At 42.1% G+C, this 23,570-nt stretch overlaps 1 protein-coding gene across 1 annotated transcript in view; it reads right to left on the bottom strand.

Annotated features, from left to right (window-relative positions):
* Positions 1-2,802: 2,802 nt before the first annotated feature.
* FNDC7 (fibronectin type III domain containing 7) overlaps positions 2,803-23,570 on the bottom strand; it is a 50,225-nt gene continuing 29,457 nt past the window's right edge. The window contains exons 3-14 of the mRNA XM_056528093.1: positions 23,192-23,449; positions 22,844-23,098; positions 22,378-22,638; positions 16,743-17,009; positions 16,313-16,567; positions 15,171-15,428; positions 12,425-12,679; positions 12,077-12,331; positions 10,328-10,588; positions 9,150-9,179; positions 5,887-5,936; positions 2,803-3,915 (exon numbers count right to left, since the gene is read on the bottom strand). Coding sequence (XP_056384068.1) covers positions 5,905-5,936; positions 9,150-9,179; positions 10,328-10,588; positions 12,077-12,331; positions 12,425-12,679; positions 15,171-15,428; positions 16,313-16,567; positions 16,743-17,009; positions 22,378-22,638; positions 22,844-23,098; positions 23,192-23,449 — 2,387 coding nt within the window. The 3' untranslated portion in view covers positions 2,803-3,915; positions 5,887-5,904. The remainder of the gene's footprint in view (positions 3,916-5,886; positions 5,937-9,149; positions 9,180-10,327; positions 10,589-12,076; positions 12,332-12,424; positions 12,680-15,170; positions 15,429-16,312; positions 16,568-16,742; positions 17,010-22,377; positions 22,639-22,843; positions 23,099-23,191; positions 23,450-23,570) is intronic.

The raw sequence follows: 23,570 nt of genomic DNA, 5'->3' as shown, positions 1-23,570 counted from the left end.
GACCATCCCGCTTTGCGGCGGGCTCTGGTGAAAACCAGTAGTGTCTTAGAACCGGTCCACTAGCACGGTCCTCGCCATCCCTCTCTGGCACAGAGGATCCACCTCCTGCCAGCCGGCATCGTGACAGTCAGTATGTCTCTTAATGGTATGCTACAGCTGTAGAGCAATTTGCTGGTGTATTTATCAATTCTTGTTAATACTAGGGGGGGAGATTTATCAAAACCTGTCCAGAGGAAAAGTTGTTGAGTTGCCCATAGCAACTAATAAGATCCCTTCTTTCATAGATCTGTACTCTGACCATGTCTGGTTTATGATGCACCAAACAGCAATGTTTGTTTGAGCACATATCCTGAGTTTTAACCATGATTATCTGTCCTGTTTGATATATAGATTTTAGCCTGCTTTGTCTTAGCACATTTGTCAGGTTTTAGTATTTGTGTATGTTTGTTCTGCATTTGCTTTGTGTTGCCTTAGGCCCCTTTCACACTACAGGTATCATCCTGTAAAAACATCCTGTTATTACTCCCGGCAAAAAGTCCTGAAAACGGGCGTCAAAAAATCCTATTCATGTCAATGGGATTTCTTGACCATCCTTTTGAATCAGGTATGTCTGTTTTTGCTAATATCCGTTATCTTTGCCGGCAGAAAAGACAGCGCATGCACAAATTTTTGGTCCGGTAAAAATAATGGTGAAAAAAACAGCCGTTAAAATAAGTCTATGGGAAACGGATGTTTAAAAAAAACATCCGTTATCATCTGTTATTGTCTGTTTTTTTAACATCCTTTTTTTTGTACTGAGCATGCTCAGTACAGCTTTACAAAAAAAGGGGTTAAAAACCGGATTAAAAAAAAACCTGGATGTAACTGGTAATAACAGATGATTAAGGATCATAACGGATGAAGAACATCAGGTTTTTTAAGAAAAAAACATTTAAAAATAACTGATGATGGTCATCAGTTATCATCCGTTATTGCATCCGTTTTCTTTTTCATCCGTTATTCTAAAATAACGGCAGTAAAAAAGAAGGATGATACCTGTAGTGTGAAAGGGGCCTTAGTCTGTATTCACACTGTGCGTTTTGGCAGTCCTGTTTTGGCCTTTTGATTCTGCTACTCCGAGGATAGAATCCTGTTCTGAGCTTTGGGCTATTCTGTCTATCTAGGAGTGAGTGAGTCTTTTGCCTGTACCCGTGTTTGCTTGTATTTAGGATTTTTTTTCCTCTTAGGCGAGTATCCTGATCACTTGGTGGAGAGTAGCCACTGGCTAGGAGCCTATTTGGCTTTGGTATTGATGTTGCTCCATGCTTGGAGTGGGGTGTCTAATGTGTTCCTTGTTTTGAGTCCAGTGTGAACAGTGCTCTTGATTTCCTGATCTGTTAGTATGCTATTTCCTGCCTTGTCTGTATTTATTTATCTGTTTGTTGGTTTTTATTCCCATTATGTTCCTGATTTGTCCCCGACATTTCTGACACCCATGCACTCCCAGGAAGGGACCAGCTCCAAGTTGTCATTCACCGTTAAGGTGTCTAGGCAAGTAGGCACTTCTTAGGGACGGCTTAGGGCTCACTTCTCCCTGCCCCAGTTCATGACAGATCTAGAGGGAGTTTCTTCAAAACTTGTGCAGAGGAAAGGTCAACCAGTTGCCCATAGCAACCAATCAGATTGCTTCTTTCATTTTTGAAAAGGCCTCTGAAAACTACAAGAAGCAATTTGATTGGTTCCTATGGGCAACTGGTTAACTTTTCCTCAGCACAGATCTTGATGAATCTCTCCCGTAGTTTTTATAGTTTAGTTGGGGTGTGTGCTACAATAGACTGCTTACAATGAATTTTACATATACAGTATTTTCTTTTACATTGCTGAATCATGCCTTGACCTCCACACCTCCAGATGCACTTATATATTTTAAGTGATTTTAAATGTCTGCTTAGATTGTTGTTTTCCATAAAAATGATTTATATTTCAACTTCTATATGTTTTGATGAGCACTTGTAGTATCTTGAATTTTCTTAGATGTGTAGTTACTAATTTGCACATAAAAACCAATTACAGATAAACACAAGCTAACTAAACGGTTGTACAGTTCATGTCATTTATTGAGCACATTGAATAAACCTCTACAGTGCAGGGAGAAAAAGCGACTTCTCCAAGAGCTAATGGGCAAAAGGTAATTCAATTAAATTCTATATAAAAGACTCATGAGGACAGTATCATAGCTCTATGTACGTTATTTTAGTCATTCTACAGTAAAGTGATCCTTGTATCTATCCTTGTATTGTGAGGATATCACAATGCAAATGGGAAATAACTGAGACTTGTGTCATGTGGGAAATCACCCCAGGTGCTTCCTGTACCTAGGACACAGACAGAATCGTTCCATTGTTCAGAAGTGTTACAAGATGAATATTTACTGCTTTTATGTCCGAGATATGTAACTTCAAACTTCCCAGAAATGTCCCCTCTTTAGAAAACAAATATAAATAGCACGACAAAGTCAATACACCTGAAATGAGATATACCCCATCTCCTACCCCATTATTGTCTGCAGTATCTGGTATTTGGTCTTCCGCAATAACAAATACATCACAAATGGAACATCATGCAAGGAGGTTTATTTCTACAAACTACTTAACATTTCCAGTACATTTCCAATAAAACTCTGAACCAACATGAGTTAAAACTTTAAGGTTTGCTGAGTAATAAATTAGATATAAATTTGTATTAACAGCATTTTAAACATTCTTAGTAATAAAACAGATGTAGAATTATCAAGGATACACTAAAGGGATATTCCAGTCCTCTATTCACAGGTCAGTATTTCACCTCCATGATCTCCAGAACGGAGCCCACTATGGGAATCGGTGGATTGGCATGCACTCCATGCATTGTCTATGGGAGCACTGGATATGTACTCAGGTATCTCGTAGACAATGCATGGAACGCATGCCAACTTAACGCTCTATGCAGTAGGGAGAGTCAGGGCCCGTTCTAGATATGTTTTTAGGTTTGGATCTGGGTTAAGTGGTACGAACCATATGAATAATGTGAACCATAGTGCTCTAAATAAGGCTACAGATTTATTGAACCTAAAAGGGAACCTGTCACTTTGAAAATTCTGTGCAGGCAAAATGTTATATAGAAAGAGATGCTGAGGAGATCGATATACATATTTGTGGGAAAAGATTCAGTGTAACCAGTCATTTAATCATTTTATATGTCTGCCTGTTCTGAGCTTAGAGGTCCAATGGGCTGTCCTAATCAGTGGATGACAGTAGGACGACCCACTGGACTCCTAAGCCTAGCAAGAACAGATATTTCATGGATATTACAGGTTCTGCTAAATATTTTCCCACAAAACTAAATATCTATCTGCTCAGCTCTTCCTAATCTAGAACCCACTACCTAGAAATCGGGCTGCATGTTCATTGTAATGGTCCATTATTTTATCCACCACCAAGTCATGTATTATAATAGCTAAAAACAAATACATGAACTCACAATCCTTAAAATGTCAAAAAAGGCTGGACCATATTTGTTTGTCAGATATGGTTCTATATGTACTAATTCTATAGCTTAGATTGGAATCTGTGATTTACCCATACGAGGTACGAAGGTTATAGTCATCTCCATGTTTGGTGGACCTAAAGGTTCTTCTGCAATTTTGCATTGAATCCCAGTAGTAGAACAAGACTCTTCTATGATACCTGCCACGCCAATAAAAATCTATGACCACCATTATCCACTGGTCACCATTGATTATTACATCATACACAGTTACAAAGTGTTTAATTTGCTGTTGTGTCTTTGATGCACATTTATCCATACTGTTGGTTTTAGGTATTTGTTTGGGGGCGTCCAGTTTTGTTCATGCCAGAATTGTTGTCAAGAAGTCTACGAAGGGAATAATATGAAGATCTAGATAGAAGAAAATAATGTCAGTAAATCATGACAGACAAAAGACTTTACATCCATTTGCCACTGATTTGTCTGCTGTAGTGGCAACCATCACCGAGCCTCAACCCAAGGAGCATCAATGGAAGGATTGCGTAGGCCATTGACACAAAGAGTGGCGGAGTGGCGGCATCCCGGTCCCTGCAGTCTTTGTGTGATCTTTGCATCCTGTTGTGGGTATTATGCAATATTTATTTCTTATTATTATGTTGGTGTATAGGTTCTATACATCTTAGTATACAGCACCTTGTTCAACTTGCACTTTGCACTTCTCATACTGTTTTAATACTATGCTCTTATTGTATAGATTGGTGTCTGTATTTATTTATACTGCCCAATAATTGGCATATGTGCAATACCCCCACATTACCATCCCTGCTGCAGGGTATCCGGTTTTGCCACTTTTTGTGATGCATTGTCTTCCTCTTTATGTGTGTATCTAATTTTAGTGCATATCAATAAAATCTATTCATTTTTATTTTTGTACAAGTGACTCTTTGGGCTTCTTTTTGCTTCTTTTTTTCATGTTTATTTTGGAGTCACACTTAGGGGTTTAATACTAGTAGGGAGGGTGTTACAGTGGTTTCTTTGTTATTTCTATACCACACACTTATTTTCTCCCTGTATTAGTCTGTCTTTTGCTACAATCATTGACATCAGAGCCAAATCATCAAACCTATACTACACAAATACCCTAAATTTACCAACCAAAAAACAATAAGTGCACTATGCAATCTTTAATATTTGTGAAAAAACATGCACAAGATCAAAAACTATACTGTGTGCATACTGCCCCCTCTTATCATTGAGGAAAAGAACGATAGTGAGCTAAATTAGCTGCCACACATTAGCATTTGAATGTATCATAACTTATTTTTACATCTACAGTAGATGCTTCTCAACAGGGCTAATGCACACCGTATTTTTCGCCCTATAGGACGCACCGGCGTATAAGACGCACCCAATTTATAGGTGCAAAATCAAAAAAAATAAAGATTTTGAACCCAATAGTGGTCTTAAGCCTGCGGACCTCCAGATGTTGCAAAACTACAACTCCCAGCATGCCCGGACAGCCGTTGGCTGTCCGGGCATGTTGGGAGTTGTAGTTTTGCAACATCTGGAGGTCCGCAGATTGAAGACCACTGCATAGGAGGTAATACTCACGTGTCCCCGCCGCTCCGGATCCGTCACCGCTGCCCTGGATGTCGCTCCATCGCTGTCGCCGTGTCCCCGTTGCTCCGGAATGTCTCTGCTGCCGGCCGGGTATCCTCGCTCTCCGTCGCCGCCATCACGTCGTTACGCACGCCGACGCACGTACGCGACGACGTGATGACGAGGAAGGAGAGCGCCGGCCATACAGGGGATCCCTGAACGGAGAAGACACCGAGGAGGCAGGTAAGGTCCATCCCGGTGTCCTGTAAGCACTAACCCGGCTATTCAGTCGGGCTGTTCGGGACCGCCGCGGTGAGATCGCGGCGGTCCCGAACAGCCCGACTGAACAGCCTGGTTAGTGTCACTTTCCCTTCAGATGCGGCGTTCAGCTTTGATCGCCGCGTCTGAAGGGTTAATACAGGGCATCACCGCGATCGGTGATGTCCTGTATTAGCCGCGGGTCCCGGCCGTTGATGGCCGCAGGGACCGCCGCGATAGGGGTGTATTCGCCGTATAAGACGCCCCGACTTTTTCTCCCCAGTTTTGGGGAAGAAAAAGTGCCTCTTATGCGGCGAAAAATACGGTAGGTTTGAGAGTCATTCACCCCTTTCTATACATATTTGTGGATTGCTTCTCTCTGGATTTGGAGCACCCCGGAGACCGGAGGGTAATGTTGGAGCGGAGTGTCTGACATAAAAGGGGCTGTTGTGTAGTGATTGATTGCAGTGCTGAGCGCAGTCTCTTCTAACAAAAATATAATGTACTATTCATATACAGACTTACCTATAAGGGGAATTGCTATTATGTGATGCTTCTCTTTCCTCTATAGATCACTAGAAAAATCAAGCAGATTATTCTGTCATTGCTAAGTAATGATGATATAAGTACATGCCCTCGATACCATAAGAGTAGAAAATAATTCATGGTGCACTGACTATATGTCCAATAGTTATCCACTACCCGCATGATAGGGTAGTGATGATGGGTGAGGCTCAGACTGCTGGGATGACCACCGAACTCAAGAATGGAGGTAAATTATATGTCGGGATGAATGAACCACAACGAATGTTCACTGTCAGCGCTCCATTTATTCTCTATAGGGCATCCAAATAGTTCTCATGACTGGTGGTGGTCCCAACAGTTGAAACCCTGGATAGGGAATAACTATTAGAGATTTATATACCCTATGAACCTTACAGGTTACCTAAAGCATAGTAGATGTGCTGTAGCAGACAAGGGGTAACCTGGCAGGGTTATCCAGATGTCTGGGAGAAAATTCTGCCTTCTTTGGCAAGTATGGCGCACAATCGAGGAGTCACATAAGTGGTGATAAAGAAACGGCTTTATTTAGTGCAGAACAATGTGTTTCGAAGGTTCCACCTTCTTTGTCAGGTTCATTGAATTTTCTCCCAGACATCTGGATAACCCTGCCAGGTTACCCCTTGACTGCTACAGCACATCGGCAACCCCACCGCTTGCTTAGCGGGACCGATGGCAGGCTGCCTCCCGACTCTTCTGTCTATTCAAAGTGTTAATCAGTGTTGTGCCTGCCCGCACAACACTAAAAGGTGAGCATATTACAGTTAATTTCCATATGATGAATGCTTACACCCCCAGATGAACTGCACTATTGTAGCTGCTTCTCTGCTTCCTTTTTTCTCCCTCTCCCTACATCTCTGCTTCCTTTTTTTCTCCCTCTCTTCATTACCTAAAGCATAGTGTTTTTTGGGGGATTTGTTTACACATGGCAGCTTTCACATACAGAAATTTCTCTAATCGCATCATACACTGATCAGCCGTAACATTAAAATCACTGAATATTAGGGGAATAACATCAACCATCTTGTTACAATGGCGCTCTCATGTAGGGCACGGACTAGTGCAGCCCTGAGCTTACCAAGAACCCCTTTCCCTGCCTACGTGCATATCCGCCCTATACAGTAGATCCACAACTGGGCGGCAGTTCCTCCACTGGACTTAAGTGCAGGGGGGACACAACCCAAAATAAACAGAACTGTAGGGAGGTCAGGGAAACAAGCAAGGATATGAAGGGTTAAAGAGCTAGAACAAACAGACAGGAAACCAGGATAATATATAATGGCAGGATTACAAAGTAGTTAAAGAGGTATGTCAGAGAGCTATAGCAGCAGGTATATGGCATACTGAATGACAGCCTCAGAATCAAAGCAATATACGGCATGTGTGAGAGAAATGACAAAACAGGTTACCAAGAGATATAGCAGCAGGTTAATCAGGAATGAAGGTGAGTAAACAAATAACTGATCAGGATACACAGGTTATGGATCAAACAATACTAAACACAATAGAACCACACCAGGTATATGGGGAAACCAAGAAGCAATGGATAAGGACCTATACCGTGGTGGAGAACACAACACAAACAGGTCTGAATACAAGTCAGGACAACAAGTTAAAGGGGTTATCCACCATGTGATTTTAGTATGTACCTGCCAAACAGTAATGGATATGTTCAGAAAAGATCTGTGCTTGTCTTGGGGATAAATGGCTATGTTGTGAGATTACCATAATGCTGTGGCTAGCTTTTTGTTAACTGGGTGTTTCCTGTTGGAGTTTATTCTCTCAAACTACAAATCCCATAGTTCCTTGTTTGTAAGTGTGAGGTCACTTTCCTCCCTTCCACACATCAGCCACCCCACCCATTGAAAAACAAATGAGCTGTCTTCCATTCAAAAGACCAATGTTTTCGAACAAGGGTGCCTACAGCTGTTTAAAAAATACAATTAGTTGCTGAATGATCTTTCTCCCACTCAGCGGTCGCTCCATCCATTGAAGCAAGACAGGCTCCCTTTGCATACCGGACTAGTGATGTCATGTCTCAGCCACACTACAACCTGGGAAAAGCTGAGACCTAAGTAATCTTGTATGCTATTAAAAATAAATATTGGGGCGAAAATCACAGAAGAATTGCGAGACCATCGTCACACACAGGTACAGACACTATAATAAGTCTAAACTGAAACCAACAGGACAAAAACTAGAACAAAGCCGAAATCAAGAGCACCGCCAGAAGGCTGTGGAGGAATCAAATACCCCTCCTCAGCTGCTGATTGGCCCGGGCATGTAACTCCTCATTGACCAGAGCGCAGTTTGCAAAGCCTAGCCAGGTGCGATCAGTACAGGCGCCTATCAGGGATGAGGTATATTAGGCAGCAAGTGACCAGTCAGTTCTTGAAGTTGATGTGTTGGAAGTGGGAAAAATGGAGAAGTGGAAGGATCTTAGTGACTGCGACAAGGGACAAATTCTGATCTTGTGGGCTGCACCCAGTATGTAGTGGTTAGTACCTACTAAAAGTGGTCGAAGGTTGCCAAAGACAACAGGTGACCAGGGACAGGGTCATGGGTATCCATAGCTTATTGATGCTCATATGGAGCGAAGGCTAGCATGCAGTATCTAATGTAATCATACAGGAAGGAATGAAGCACAAATTGATAAAAATGAATGCCAGATACATTCAGAGATCTTGTGGAGTCCAGGCCTCGATAGGTCAAAGCTGTTCTGGTAGCACAAGGATGACTTACACAATATTAGACAGATTTTAATGTTATGACTGATCTGTGGCCACCAACATGGGGTTTGTAAAAGTCATTGACACATGCTGCAAAAGCAACCCCCTTAGATTTAGTGTTGAGCGGCATAGGCCATATTCGAATTTGCGATATTTTGCGAATATATGGATGAATATTGGTCATATATTCGCTAAATTCGCATATTCGCAATATTCGCGTTTTATTTTCTCATATGTGAAAATTTGCTCATGCGAAAATCAGCATATGCAAAAATTAGCATAAACGAACATTCGCATATGCGAAAAGTAGCATAAGCGAAAATTCGCATATGCGGAAATTAGCATATGCAAATTTTCACATATGCGAAAATCCGTACGCCAGTCTCACACACTAGTATTACAGCCTTCTTTACACCACACAAGCTGGAAGCAGAGAGGAATGATCACTGTGATGTGTACTGTGAAAAAAAAAAAAAAAAGAAAGGTCAGGTGACTTACCCATTCCAAGAGAGCTTCCCGAACAGGTAACTGTAATGGAATAAGGAAAAATTATAATACATTCAAGGTTCTATGTGAATATTACATTGGGTGATGCATGTACCTGTACAAAGAAAAACTCAGCCAACTTACCTTGAAACTCAGTGGCTATGGTGCATTTATAAGGTGAACCAATGAGAAAACACAGCTTTACCATCCCCACCCCCTAGGTGTCATAAATGTAACATGACTGGTGTGCTGTGTTTGGGGAGGTGGTTATCGGAGCCTCTCAGCTATAGTATTTTGAGGTACTTACTGGAGGCTTTTAGTGATGGGATGTTGTGTAAAGGCAAAAAAAAAATTGTCTCACCCTATGAATGCACCATAGCCCCTATATTTCAGTGGGTGAGTGTTTCTTTGTATAGGTTCATGCATCATCTGGACTAACTCCGCCCACCCCAATAAGTTTGACAAAAAAAGAGAAAAGACACGCCCCCCTAGTGCAATACTTCAAAATATAATGGTAAGGGAAGGGTTAATATTCCACTTACCGGATGGTGTTTCGCTATGGGCACAACACCTAGATGAGCGTGGGTATATAGTATTATGCTGAATGCAGCCTGGATCCTCCGGTAACAGCTTGGCTGGCCGGCATGTAGTAGTATCAGGAACAGGAAAAGAAAAACGATCCTTGATAGGCGCAGTTAACAGCAGTGCAGACGACATCAATGGTCATGAATATTTCATGTGGGAATTTATTAAACACACAATAGCAACGCCTTTCTTGCCCGGATCGGGCACTTCCTCAGGCAATATGCACATTTGCCTGAGGAAGTGCCCGATCCGGGCAAGAAACGCGTTGCTATTGTGTGTTTAATAAACTCCCACATGAAATATTTATGACCATTGATGTCGTCTGCACTGCTGTTAACTGCGCCTATCAAGGATCGTTTTTCTTTTCCTGTTCCTGATACCACCCCAATAAGTTGTCATAGCCCCTGATGAACTATGACATTTGCACACGAAACATGTCAAAGTAGATAAAAATATCGTTTTTGGATGCCCTTTATAGGTAGGGTGAAGTAAATAAGAAATGCAGTGCTGAGGATGCAGTGCTTCTGAGTTTATAGTAAAATACTTAGACCATGTTGAGAATGTCTGTGGCAACTGAGTGTCACAGTAAGGAAAACATATCTTACCCGAATAAATTTTTTGAGGGCAGAATGATATTTGGTTATGTTCATCACTGACAGGAGACACCACCACGGTGTACACATCGCCACACGGTATTTCGGTGACGTCACAGTAACTTAAGCTGCCGTTTGGACTACAGGTAAAATTCCCCTTTGTTCCATAGATGTTGACTGTGTAGTTAGCCGTAGTGGCTGATGTTCGCCAGGAAACTCTGATGCCGGTGTTGGACAATCTATATAGCTTGACTCCTGATGGACAGCAAGCACCTGAGGAATACAAAGACACTGGTGTACGGCTAGGGTTGCCACCTTTCTTGCAAAAAAAAAAAATACCGGCCATGCTAATTTGCACAACTAATTATATATGCGCAGCATCACAGGATACACATATGCGGGGGAATTTTGTCCTATTCTGACCCCTATAACTTTTTTATTTCTCCTTATATGGCCAGTGTTGGGGCATATTTTTTGCGCCCCAGTCTGTAATTTTTAACAGTAGCATTTTTGTTTTGATGTGACATTTTGATCGCGTTTTTTTTTTTTAAAGGGGTACTCCGGTGGAAAACATTTTTTTTTAGGTCTTTATAAGTCAACTGGTGCCAGAAAGTTAAACAGATTTGTAAATGACTTCTATTAAAAAATCTTTACCCTTCCTGTACATTTTAGCAGCGGTATGCTACAGAGAAAATTCTGTTCTTTTTGAATTTCTTTATTGTCTTGTCTACAGTGCTCTCTGCTGACACCTCTGTCCGTGTCAGGAACTGTCCAGAGCAGCATAGGTTTACTATGGGGATTTTCTCCTGCTCTGGACAGTTCCTGATACGGGCATCAGGTGTCAGCAGAGAGCACTGTGGACAAGACAAAAAAAGAAATTCAAAAAGAACGGAATTTCCTCTGTAGCATACAGCTGCTAAAAAGTACAGGAAGGGTAAAGATTTTTGAATAGAAGTCATTTACAAATCTGTTTAACTTTCTGGCACCAGTAAATTCAGGAGTTGCAGTTACTTACTAACTACAACTCCTAGCATGCCCTGATACAGCCTGTGGCTCAGCATCTGCCCCAAAGGAAAACTACAACTCCCAGCATGTTGGACTATATAGTAGTATATAGTATAGGTCAGTGTTTCCCAACCAGGGGTGCCTCCAGCTGTTGCAAAACTACAACTCCCAGCATGTTGGACTATATGGTAGTATATAGTATACGTCAGTGTTTCCCAACCCCCAACAACCAACGGCTGTCCGGGCATGCTGAAAGTTGTAGTTTTGCAACAGCTGGAGGCACTCTGGTTGGGAAAATCTGGTATAGGTTATGGTGCAACATTCCGGGAGTTGGAGGATTTGGTTGGATAAATAACGGCCATTTCATTGCCGGTATTTGTAATATAAAAATACCGGCAGGGTGGCCAAAATACCGTCTGTGCCGATAAAATACCGGCCAGGTGGCAACCCTATAGAGACATACTCTATGCCAGTGTTTCCCAACCAGGGTGCCCCCAAGTGTTGCAAAACTACAACTCCCAGCATGCCTGGACAGCCTTTGGCTGTCCAGGCATGCTGGGAGTTGTAGTTTTGCAACACCGGGAGGCACCCTGGTTGGGAAACACTGCTCTATGCTCATATGTATGAAATCCATTACGTTGGGTTCACGAGTTACTGATAGCAAAAATCCAAGGCCGGCCCGCAGGTATTGACCTTTGACCTGTGCAAAACATTTTCAATGCATGTGAACCTGATTGCAGGAATGGGCTGACTTACTGGATGAGTAGCCATGATAAGTACACTGTGTCCCCAGGCCGGTCTCACTGACTGCTTCCAGGGATACCGAGTAGCTTGTCCCACATGTAATGCATCCCAGCAGGCAGTGCTCCTCCTGGGTGTGGCATTTGGCCTGTCCCTTTGGTGACTCCAGCACGGTAGTGTACGTCTTTGCTCCGGTGGCGGCGGACCAGCTCACATTGGTCACGGACTGTGTGACCTGGACAACACTGAGGTTTGTTGGACAGCAAGGAGCTTTAAGAGAAATAAATGAACTTTGCTGTGAAAAAAAATTATCTCTTTATATTTTAGGTAATAAAATGCAGTATTATTTTGTAGGGAATATACCTGTTTCCAAGGGCACGCTGTAACCGGGCAGACTCATTCCTTCAGATGTATACGCCACTGCACTGACCATAAACATGGACCCACACGGAAGGCTTTCCAATATACAAGAAGAGCCCGAGCTGGTACAATTCCACAATCTATTCTGTCCTCGGACAGTCACGGCGTACACGGCATTATAGTTACTGGAGTCCCAACGAATCATATACGAGCTTGCATCAATGTTTGTGATATTGGTGATTTCGGGACTACAGGGACCTGTAAATAAAGAATAGTGATGAGCAGAATAGGCCATATTCGAATTTGCGATATTTCGCGAATATTTGGACGAATTTTCGTCCTATATTTGCGAATTTCGCATATTTGCTATATTCGCATAAAAAAAATGAATATTCATCATTACGAATATATATCACTATATTCTAAATATTGGCGAAATCGCAAAGTGACGATATTCGCGGTAAAAATTTGCATTTCGAATATTCGCGCTCAACACTAGTAAAGAAGTGCCATCTTATAAGAGATGAATTCTAGAGCACAATATACATGCATTAAAGTGAGAATCTTAATCTTTGTCTAATTTTATAAAGTCAGGAACTATATATATATATATATATATATATATATATATATATATACATATATATATAGACTTGTCTACTAATATTAAAGGGGTTCTCCGGTGCTTAGACATCTTATCCCCTTTCCAAAGGAGGGGATAAGATGCCTGATCGCGGGAGTCCCGCAGCTGGGGACGCCCGGGATCATGCACGCGGCACCCCGTTTGTAATCAGTCCCCGGAGCGTGTTCGATCCGGGTCTGATTACGGATGACCACAAGGGCGGCGGCGTGTGACGTCACGCCGGCGTGTGACATCACGCTCCGCCCCTCAATGCAAGCCTACGGGAGGGGGCGTGACAGCTGTCACGCCCCCTCCCATAGGCTTGCATTGAGGGGCGGAGCGTGACGTTACACGCCCCCGGCAGCGTGACGTCACACACCGCCGCCATTGTGGTCGTCCGTAATCAGACCCGGATCGAACACGCTCCGGGGACTGATTACAAACGGGGTGCCACGTGCATGATCCCGGGCGTCCCCAGCTGCGGGACTCCCGCGATCAGGCATCTTATCCCCTATCCTTTGGAAAGGGGATAAGATGTCTAAGCACCGGAGTACCCCTTTAAGCAACATCACACTATGTCATCAAGTGTTGTGGAATAAGAATAGAGATGGAAATAAAGTGAAGTCCATTACAGGGTGTACACCACAAAGGAAGTTGGGCTAATATAGACAACAGAGCAGATCATTTGCATTAAAACTAGGAGGAAAAATCCAATCCATGTCATTTTACATGTCCATATCAGACTCTCTACATAACTGTCTTCATGGACTCCTCCATACCTTTTCTGATAGATTTACCATTTGATTTGTCATGTGATTGTTACCCAGGAGGTATCAGTGACCAGGTGACCTAGAGGTGACCAATGGGACCCCACCAGAGCCTCCCCCATATAAGCCCTGGGTGGAGCCTCTGCTCTCTCTTAGTCTTTGCTGAGGTCCAGTCAAGTCGAGCCTAAGTGTGTGTCCGGAGTCATAGGAGGCCTCAAGTCCAGTCTGCAGCCACAAGCTACAAACCTGCAAGTAAGTCAAAGTCACAGTCTTGTCAGTCACAAGTCAGTCAAGTCAAAGTCATCTGTCTAGTCAATGTGGCCTGCACTAAATTCTCCACCTCTACTACAAGTCCCAGCCAACCCTTAAGGTCTCTGAAGTCACTGGTCACCTCCGTGGGCCTGACTACACTGTATAGACTTTTCCACCTGTCTAAACTCAGTAAAGCTACCATTGTCCGTAACTTGGTGTCGGAGTCATTGTTGCCCCCCCCCCCCCCCCCCCCCGTGCCTAGTCCAGGATCCGGCGGTATACCTTCGGGTGGTATTGAGGATAAACCCCGCCCTGGAGTCACGAATACAATGGGTTAATGCCATCTGCCCCTAGGGTAATTCCAACTGCCCTTTGCATCACACCCCATACCATACCTGTTTTCATTAGGTTTCTACATACCTGTTTTGATGGACTCTACATACTTGTCTTCATGGACACTTTACATGCCTGTTTTGATGGACTCTATTTACCTCTCTTCATGGACTCTCTACATACCTGTTTTGATGGACTCTACATACCTGTCTTCATGGACTCTTTACATACCTGTTTTGATGAACTCTATATACCTGTCTTCATGGACTCTTTACATACCTGTTTTGATGGACACTATATATACCTGTCATCATGGACACTTTACATACCTGTTTTGATGGACTCTATATACCTTTCTTCATGGACTCTCTACATAGCTGTTTTGATGGACACTATATATACCTGTCTTCATGGACTCTTTACATACCTGTTTTGATGAACTATATATACCTGTCTTCATGGACTCTCTACACAGCTGTTTTGATGGACACTATATATACCTGTCTTCATGGACTCTTTACATACCTGTTTTGATGGACTCTATACACCTGTCTTCATGGACTCTTTACATACCTGTTTTGATGGACACTATATACCTTTCTTCATGGACTCTCTACATATACCTGTTTTGATGGACACTATATATACCTGTCTTCATGGACTCTCTACATACCTGTTTTGATGGACTCTACATATACCTGTTTTCATGGACTCTCTACATATACCTGTTTTGATGAACTCTATATCTATCTATCTTGATGGACTCTCTACATACCTGTCTTCATGTATTTCGATGAGCATGAGGTGTTGCTGCCTCTGTTCTCACTGTAGGAAAACACTGTGACATTGTACTGTGTGTTACACTGCAGACCAGACAGGGCACAGACTGTAGCGGTGTCATTACAGAGGATTACGTTGGTCCCGTCGTCAGCCTTCGTCTCGTACATTTCTGCACCTCTCACGGCAGACCAGACAATCTCCAGGGTATCACTCGACACGTACGCTGTGCTGAAGTCACTGGGACAGCAAGGGGCTGGAGACAAAACCATCAACATTAAGAAATATGTAGTCAAATATATTTCTAGCATAGCGATAAAGAGAAAAGAAGATCGTGCACTCACCCTTCAGATTTAAAAGATGAAACTTTATTCCATATGCTCAGCAACAAAAGTCCAAAATCTCAGGGAGCAGAGTATGCGTGCAGGCAAGAGCGTCTCACCGGGCCCGCCCGGTGAGACGCTCATGCCTGCACGCATACTCTGCTCCCTGAGATTTTGGACTTTTGTTGCTGAGCATATGGAATAAAGTTTCATCTTTTTAATCTGGAGGGTGAGTGCACCGATCTTCTTTTGTCTTTATCGCTTGTTCATGGACTTTATTTATCGAGTAGCACTGCCTGATATTTTTTCGAGCCGCTAATTCACCACTCTGGTTGCAGTTAGGGTGGGTTCACACCACGATTTCACTCTACAGCTGCCGGATCCGGTTGGGGGGGGAGAGCTAAAACCGAGCGCTCCATATCCCAGCCGGACCTGGCCTGTATCTAATTCATTTCAATGAGCCGACAGGAGTCAAACGGTGACTCCGGCCGGCACATTTTTGCCCTGTATCCGGTTTTCTGACTGGACCTAATACCGTGACATACCACAGTTTTAGGTCTGGTCAGAAAACCGGATACGGGGCAAAAATGTGCCGACCGGAGTCATCGTTTGACTCCTGTCGGCTCATTGAAATGAATTAGATATGGGCTGGGTTATGGGAGATACGGACTGTAGATAGATATGGACTGTAGATAAATACGGACTGTGCCCGGTAGCTTCTACTAATATAGTATTTCTAGCATAGCATAACGCATATTATAATGGATCTTTATGATACATGATATATATGATGAATGTGATGGTCATAAATACCCACCTGTGGTGTAATTGAGAAGCTCACCCAGAGGGCTTTGCCCTGCTTTATTATATGCAAAGACGCTCATGAAGTAGATGAATCCACACTCAGCGGGAAAGTAACACGGTGACTGGGTGGTGTTGCAGTGAACCTCAAAGCCGTCGTCACTCTTTACAAATACAACATAATACTCGGAGAGGGTTCCACTGGCCCACGACACTGTGAGGTTGCCAGGGTTTTCTTCCACGACAGAGATTCCACTTGGTGCACATGGAACTATTGTGAAGAGATTATAGTCACTATCATCAGATATTAACAACAAAACCAAGAACACAGAAAAATTAATGGTGAATTTGCAGATGGACCCGGTCAAGGAAAATGTGGACCGTCATAGTGTAACCCATAATACAAGATAGCTGGCAAAGCCTGTATTCTAGAGACAAATCCATACCTGACATAAGACTCCAGGTCTTTGCAGATGGAGTAGATCCGGCTTCATTGGTCGCTAACAGAGACACGTTATACTCGATCCCACAATGCAGCGAAGAGATTGTACAGGGAGACACTGACATGGTGCAGTTAGCACTGGCCTCTGAGGTGGCTCCACTGTAAAGTAACATTGTATAGTTGGTCGTGGCATCAGCTCCAGATACGTAGAACGTGGCCTCTAATGCTCCACTGTTAAATGTTATCTGAACATCCGATGGAGCAGAAGGACCTAAAATAAATACCACAAAAACAGAAACAATTTAATATAAATATAATATGAATAATTACTACTATTAATTGTGATATGCATATGAACCTAATCCTTGTCAATCTGTTGTCAAGCTGCATGTGTTGTGTCACGCTATACTTTTACCCCTATAGCAAAGTAATCACTGGAAAAAGCGCACACCACTAGAATATATACAAAAATACAGCAACTTTATCATGACACAAATGCAGAGTAACATATCAAAAAACATATAATCAGAGACATTTAAAACCAATTAAGATTGCTCATACAGAGCACAGCACAAACCTGGAGAAGGGCCATGAACCCCCTCCCACAGGTAAAGTGACCCCGTCCTAGGTAAACTAATGATAATCAAGTTACCCCAAGATATGGCAAATAATGGTGTCTCAAATTTACCTAACTTGCACCTCAATAATCAAATACATAAGAAAAATAAGGGTAGTTCTACTATAATACTTAGGCAAGAGAAAAAGATGGACATCCAGTCAATCGGGATGGGGTCACTCCAGAACCCCACGCGTTCCGTCGCTGAGCGGCTTCCTCATTAAATTTGAGACACCATTATTTGCCATTCCTTGGGGTAACTTGATTATCATTAGTTTACCTAGGACGGGGTCACTTTACCTGTGGGAGGGGGTTCATGGCCCTTCTCCAGGGTTGTGCTGTGCTCTGTTATGGACATTTATCAACGGGTTTAGTCAGGTTTTCTTTACTATAAATGTGGCAAAATTGTCGCAACTGCGACTACACGATTTTTCATGCGACATTTTGACTGGAAAGCGAGAAAAGCAAGTTTTCCAAAAATGAACTACGTAGTAATAATTTTAAAATGGACTACGGGTAGTCAGGTATTTATTAACTGCGACAGTCGCAACTGCGCAAAAAAAAGTCGCAGCAGGGTGAAAAATTGACTAAATTTACTCCAGCTCAAACATGGAGCAGAAAAAGCTACTACCAAAGTAAAAAAGGAAAAATTGCTTACGTGAAAGAAAATGATCAACAGGCTGAAAGCAGTTGATAAATACGTCACACATAAGCAAAAAAAAGTAAGGGAAAAATTACTAAAAAAAAGAATACATAAGCAAACATTGATAAATGTCCCTCTGTATGAGCAATTTTAATTGGTTTTAAATGTCCCTGATTATATGTTTTTTGATATGTTACTCTGTTACTTTGTGTCATAATAAAGTTGCTGTATTTTTGTATATATTCTAGTGGTGTACGCTTTTTCCAGTGATTACTTTGCTATAGTGGTTGTTGTGTGTTTTTTCACTATAGCAGCACCCCCATTCTACTTGCGTAGTCGAGCCCCCCTTTTTCTATTTTTTGTTGACACTATACTTTTATGCGCTTAGACATTGGAGACTCTACTCGATCCCTTGTAGTGGAGTCAGCTGCCTATGATTATGTTAATTTTCAGCATCTGAATCGATCCTCAAACCTTTCTGTGATTTTGTTCAGCCTATCTCACACTAACCCCTGTGGGATCCACTATACATGGTTATGCATGCCACATATTCAACTTTTAAATAGGAAATTCCAGGGGGAGACCAAGGGATAGATCAGGGCAGGGGTCACCCTTTTTAGGGTGGGAGTAGGGGTAGTCCCATCACACATTCCCTGTCAGGGATTACTAGGGTGACCATACCCATGGTACAGTGGATTGACCCTATTGATTGTACTGCTCCCTTGTTCACATACACCTTGTGTTGCATTTTTTGGCAGATGCATGGGTCTCATTAAATGGGCACTCTCATTAAAACAAATTTTTGCTATTGCACTCCTTATGGTAAATAAAAAATCTTTCTATTGTACTTTGCTGTAAAAAATTAAGTTTTCTATGTTTTATTTGTGTTTAACCCCTTAAGAACTCAGCCCATTTGGGCCTTAAGGACGCAGACAATTTTATTTTTACGTTTTCATTTTTTCCTCCTCGCCTTCAAAAAATCATAACTCTTTTATATTTTCATCCACAGTCTAGTATGGGGGCTTGTTTTTTGCGCGACCAGTTGTCCGCTGTAATTCCATGACTCATTTTACCATAAAATGTATGGTGCAACCAAAAAAAATACTATTTGTGTGGGGAAATGTAAAAAAAAAAAACGCAATTTTGCTAATTTTGGAAGGTTTCGTTTTCACGCCGTACAATTTACGGTAAAAATGACATGTGTTCTTTATTCTTTGGATCAATACAATTAAAATGATACCCATGACTAGATACTTTTCTATTACTGTTGCGCTTAAAAAAAATCGCAAACTTTTCAACCAAATTAGTATGTTTAAAATCCCCCTATTTTGAAGACCTATAACTTTTTCATTTTTCCATATAAGCGGCGGTATGGGGGCTCATTTTTTGCGCCGTGATCTGTACCTTTTATTGATACAATATTTGCTTATATAAAACTTTTAACCCATTTTTTTTATTAATTTTATTTGGAATAAAATGTTATAAAAAAGCTGCTATTTTGGACTTTTTTTTTTTTATGTTCACTCCATTCACCGTACGGTATCATTAACATTTTATTTTAATAGTTCAGATATTTACGCACGCAGTGATACCAAATATGTACATAAAAAAAATTTTTTAACACTTTTTGGGGGTGAAATAGGGAAAATTGGACAATTTACGTTTTTATTGGGGGAGGGGGTTTTTCACATTTTTTTTTACTTTATTTTTTTACTTTTTTACTTTTATTTTTACACTTTAATAGTCCCCATAGGGGACTATTTATAGCAATCATTCGATTGCTAATCCTGTTCAGTGTTATGTATAGGACACAGCACTGATCAGGGTGATCGGTCATCTTCTTCTCTGGTCTGCGGGAAGGCAGATCAGAGCAGAAGACTCCCAGAAGGCAGCAGAGGCAGGTGAGGGGACCTCCGACTGCCGTGCTGGATGACCGGATCGCCGCGGCAGCGCTGCGGGCGATGCAATCATCCATTTTAGTGACCGCACTGCCGCAGATGCCGTGATCTGTATTGATCACAGCATCTGAGGGGTTAATGGCGGACATCCGCGGGATTGCGGGTGTCCGCCATTACGGGCGGGTCCCTGGCTGCGATCAGCAGCCGGGACCTGCCGCGCATGATGCGGGCATCGCTCCGATGCTCGCGGTTAGGCTCAGGACGTAAATGTACATCCTGGTGCGTTAAGTACCACCTCACCAGGACGTACATTCAAGTCCTGCGTTGTTAAGGGGTTAAAAAAGCTGCCACTAGGTGTCTCCCTATTTGTCCAGAGCACATTTCCCCCCATCTCTTGCACTGACTTTGGACTCCTGCTATATCTCCTGGATATCAAGGTAAAAAACTAAACAATAATAAAAATAAAGGCAAGGGGTGGTTTATCATGATGGGGGCAGTGAACTGGGAGGATTATGAAATTTAACAAGATCATGAATAACTCTCTAACTCACCCATCTGAGTGGCATTACTCATGTGTTTTGAAATGACCTTTTTTGTTGGGGGGGGGGGGGGGAGTTCTTTTATTGATAATTATTAGACACTAATTTTTAAAGGTCTGTGTACCCCCTCTGTGAATTTATTACTTGTGGTAATTGAGGATCACTATTGTGAGTGGTTCCATTATCTACCTTCTGTGAATTATTTTCAGTATCATGATGACACGCGGTGAGCACTCTCCCTTGACTATGACATCACTGTGCACATTATCCTCTTATTGTGACATCACGGTGTGCATTATCTCTGTAGTATAACATCACTGTAAGCATTAGCCATTGTGTGACATCACTGTGAGCATTATTCCTGTACTGTGACATCACTGAGTTCATTATCAATGTACTAAAACATCACTTCGAGCAGTATCCTTTATGTGATATCACTGTGAGCATTGTAACTGCACTGTTACATCACTGTGTGCATTACTTCTGTACTATAAAATCTCTGTGAGCATTATCCATTTCAGTGACATTACTGTGACCATTATCCCTGTACTGTGGCACCACTGGGTGAATTACACCTTTACTATAACAGACTGCGAGCAATATCCCTTACTGTGACATCACTGTGTGCATTACTCCTTTACTATAGCATCTCTATGAGCATTATCATTTTCTTTGACATCACTGTGTGTATTATCCCTGTACTGTGACATCACTGTGTGTATTATCCCTGTACTGTGACATCACTGTGTATATTATCCCTGTATTGTGAAATCACTGTGTATATTATCCATGTACTGTGACATCACTGTTTATTATCCCTGTACTGTGAAATCACTGTATGTATTATCCCTGTACTGTGACATCACTGTGTGTATTATCCTTGTACTGTGACATCACTGTATATTATCCCTGTACTGTGACATCACTATGTATTGTCCTTGTACTGTGACATCACTGTGTGTATTATCCCTGTACTGTGACATCACTGTGTATTATCCGCGTATTGTGCCATCACTGTGTACATTATCCCTGTACTGTGACATCACTGTGTAAATTATTCCTGTATTGTGACATCACTGTGTACATTACCTCTGTACTGTGACATCACTGTGTATATTATTCCTATACTGTGACATCACTTTATACATAATCCCTGTACTGTGGCATCACTGTGTATATTATCCCTGTACTGTGACATCACTGTTTATATTATCTCAGTACTGTGACATCACTTTATACATAATCCCTGTACTGTGACATCACTGTGAGCATTATTGGGGAGATTTATCAAAACCTGTGCAGAGAAAAAGTTGTCCAGTTGCCCATAGCAACCAATCAGATCACGTCTTTCATTTTTCACAGGCCTTCATGAAAAGGAAAGAAGCAAGCTGATTGGTTGCTATGGGCAACTGGGCAAGTTTTCCTCTGTACAGGTTTTGATAAATCTCCCCATATGTGTTTACTACAACATCACTGGGTGCTTTATCCCGTTCTGTGACATCAATATGTGCATTACCCCTGTGCATTGGTTGAGACCAAATCATAAGCTTATCAGATCTGAATTTGCTATTGAAAGACATCTTGGTTTTGCTACAGGGCCTTATGGTTACTTGTTATACTCCTGCACCAACATGAATTTTCCACACAAAAAAAATGTCTATAAACTAATTAAACATGTGCATGGGGGAGATTTATCAAAACCTGTCTAGAGTCTAGAGGAGAAGTTGCTGAGTTGTCCATAGCAACCAATCAGATGGCTTCTTTCATTTTTGAAAAGGCCTCTTAAAAATGAAAGAAGCAATCTGATTGGTTGCTATGGGCAACTTAGCAACTTTTCCTCTGGATAGGTTTTGATAAATCTCCCCCCATGGTTAATACAGTCAAATAATATAAACAGGTTATCTAAGGTAAAAAATCTAAAAATAAATGATTGTTGTCCTTACGTGTTATCTGGTTGTAGGTGATATCGTCTCCTGGAATCCCATTGGCATCCCATGCATGGACTTTAATAGTATAGGTACTGCCCGGATCCAAGGAGGTGAAGTTAAGTGATAGCGCTGTGGTGTTTTGGTTCCATCTGGTACCAGATCCATCTGATCTCATCACAGAAACCGAGTACAGAACCGATGACGGTACCGAAGTCCAGCTAACGCTGATAGAGTCACTGGTCGGAGAGTCCACGGTGACCGAGGGAGCCTCCAGCACTGGGTTATTGGAGTAACAGTTTAGTTAGGGATGTAGAAAGTAAAAAAATAAAATTAAAGAAAGGCCATGGAGCCTTTGGATAGGGGATAGGTTTTCCGCTATCACCTTCAAAAACACAAACTAAAAATCAACATGAACCAATACAATAACATTTGTTTCTACCATTTTCTTACTATTACTCTTTCTTTACAGTAATAATAATACCTGTTGTTGCCCACTTAGGAGGAGAAGGTTGACTCTTTCCAGCTGAGTTGATGGATCTCACGGTGATTTTGTAGGATGTAGCAGCTTGCAAACCGGTGACGGTTCCCGGGGAACTGGTTACAAAAGAGTCAAAGAAGGACTGTCCATCCTGAGCGATGACCTGGTAACCTGTAGCCCCCGACACCTCGGCCCATTCCACTGTAATACTATTACTCAGCTTGGAATATGCCTGTTCAATAACCGGAACTTCTGGAGCTGGATGAATTGGGAACCAAAACCAGATTAGGACCTCACCAAATAAGGGTAGAATATGATCGAGGGAGAAAAACTAGTAAATAACATACTAACCTGTCAGCTGGAGAGTCTGAGCCTGAGCCAGAGTGTTGCCATCTTGGTCCATGGCTTCTACCATTACTGTGTAGTTAGTGTTAGGAAGTAAAGTGTTTACCGTTCCTATAATGGTGCCCGGATTAAAAACAGCAAATGCAGACTGTGCTGCCGACGTGAAAGGGGATGCAGTGATTCCATAGGATGTGGCACCGGCAACTTTTGTCCATTTAACATATATACTTCTTGATGTGACGTCATATGTAGATACTGAAAAATCTGGAGAAAGAATATAGTAGTCACCAAGGTTTTGTTTGTAATTTTCTGCTGTGTATTGTGTGGTGTCCCGGTACCGTATTGCATACCGTACCTTGGGTGGTCCCCAAAGTCAGAGTCACTA

This window comes from Hyla sarda, chromosome 6, assembly GCF_029499605.1.
Source record: "Hyla sarda isolate aHylSar1 chromosome 6, aHylSar1.hap1, whole genome shotgun sequence".
In the NCBI taxonomy this organism is placed as follows: Eukaryota; Metazoa; Chordata; class Amphibia; order Anura; family Hylidae; genus Hyla; species Hyla sarda.
The sequence above is the reverse complement of the archived record's forward strand: the minus strand, read 5'-3'. Positions and strand labels throughout refer to the sequence as shown.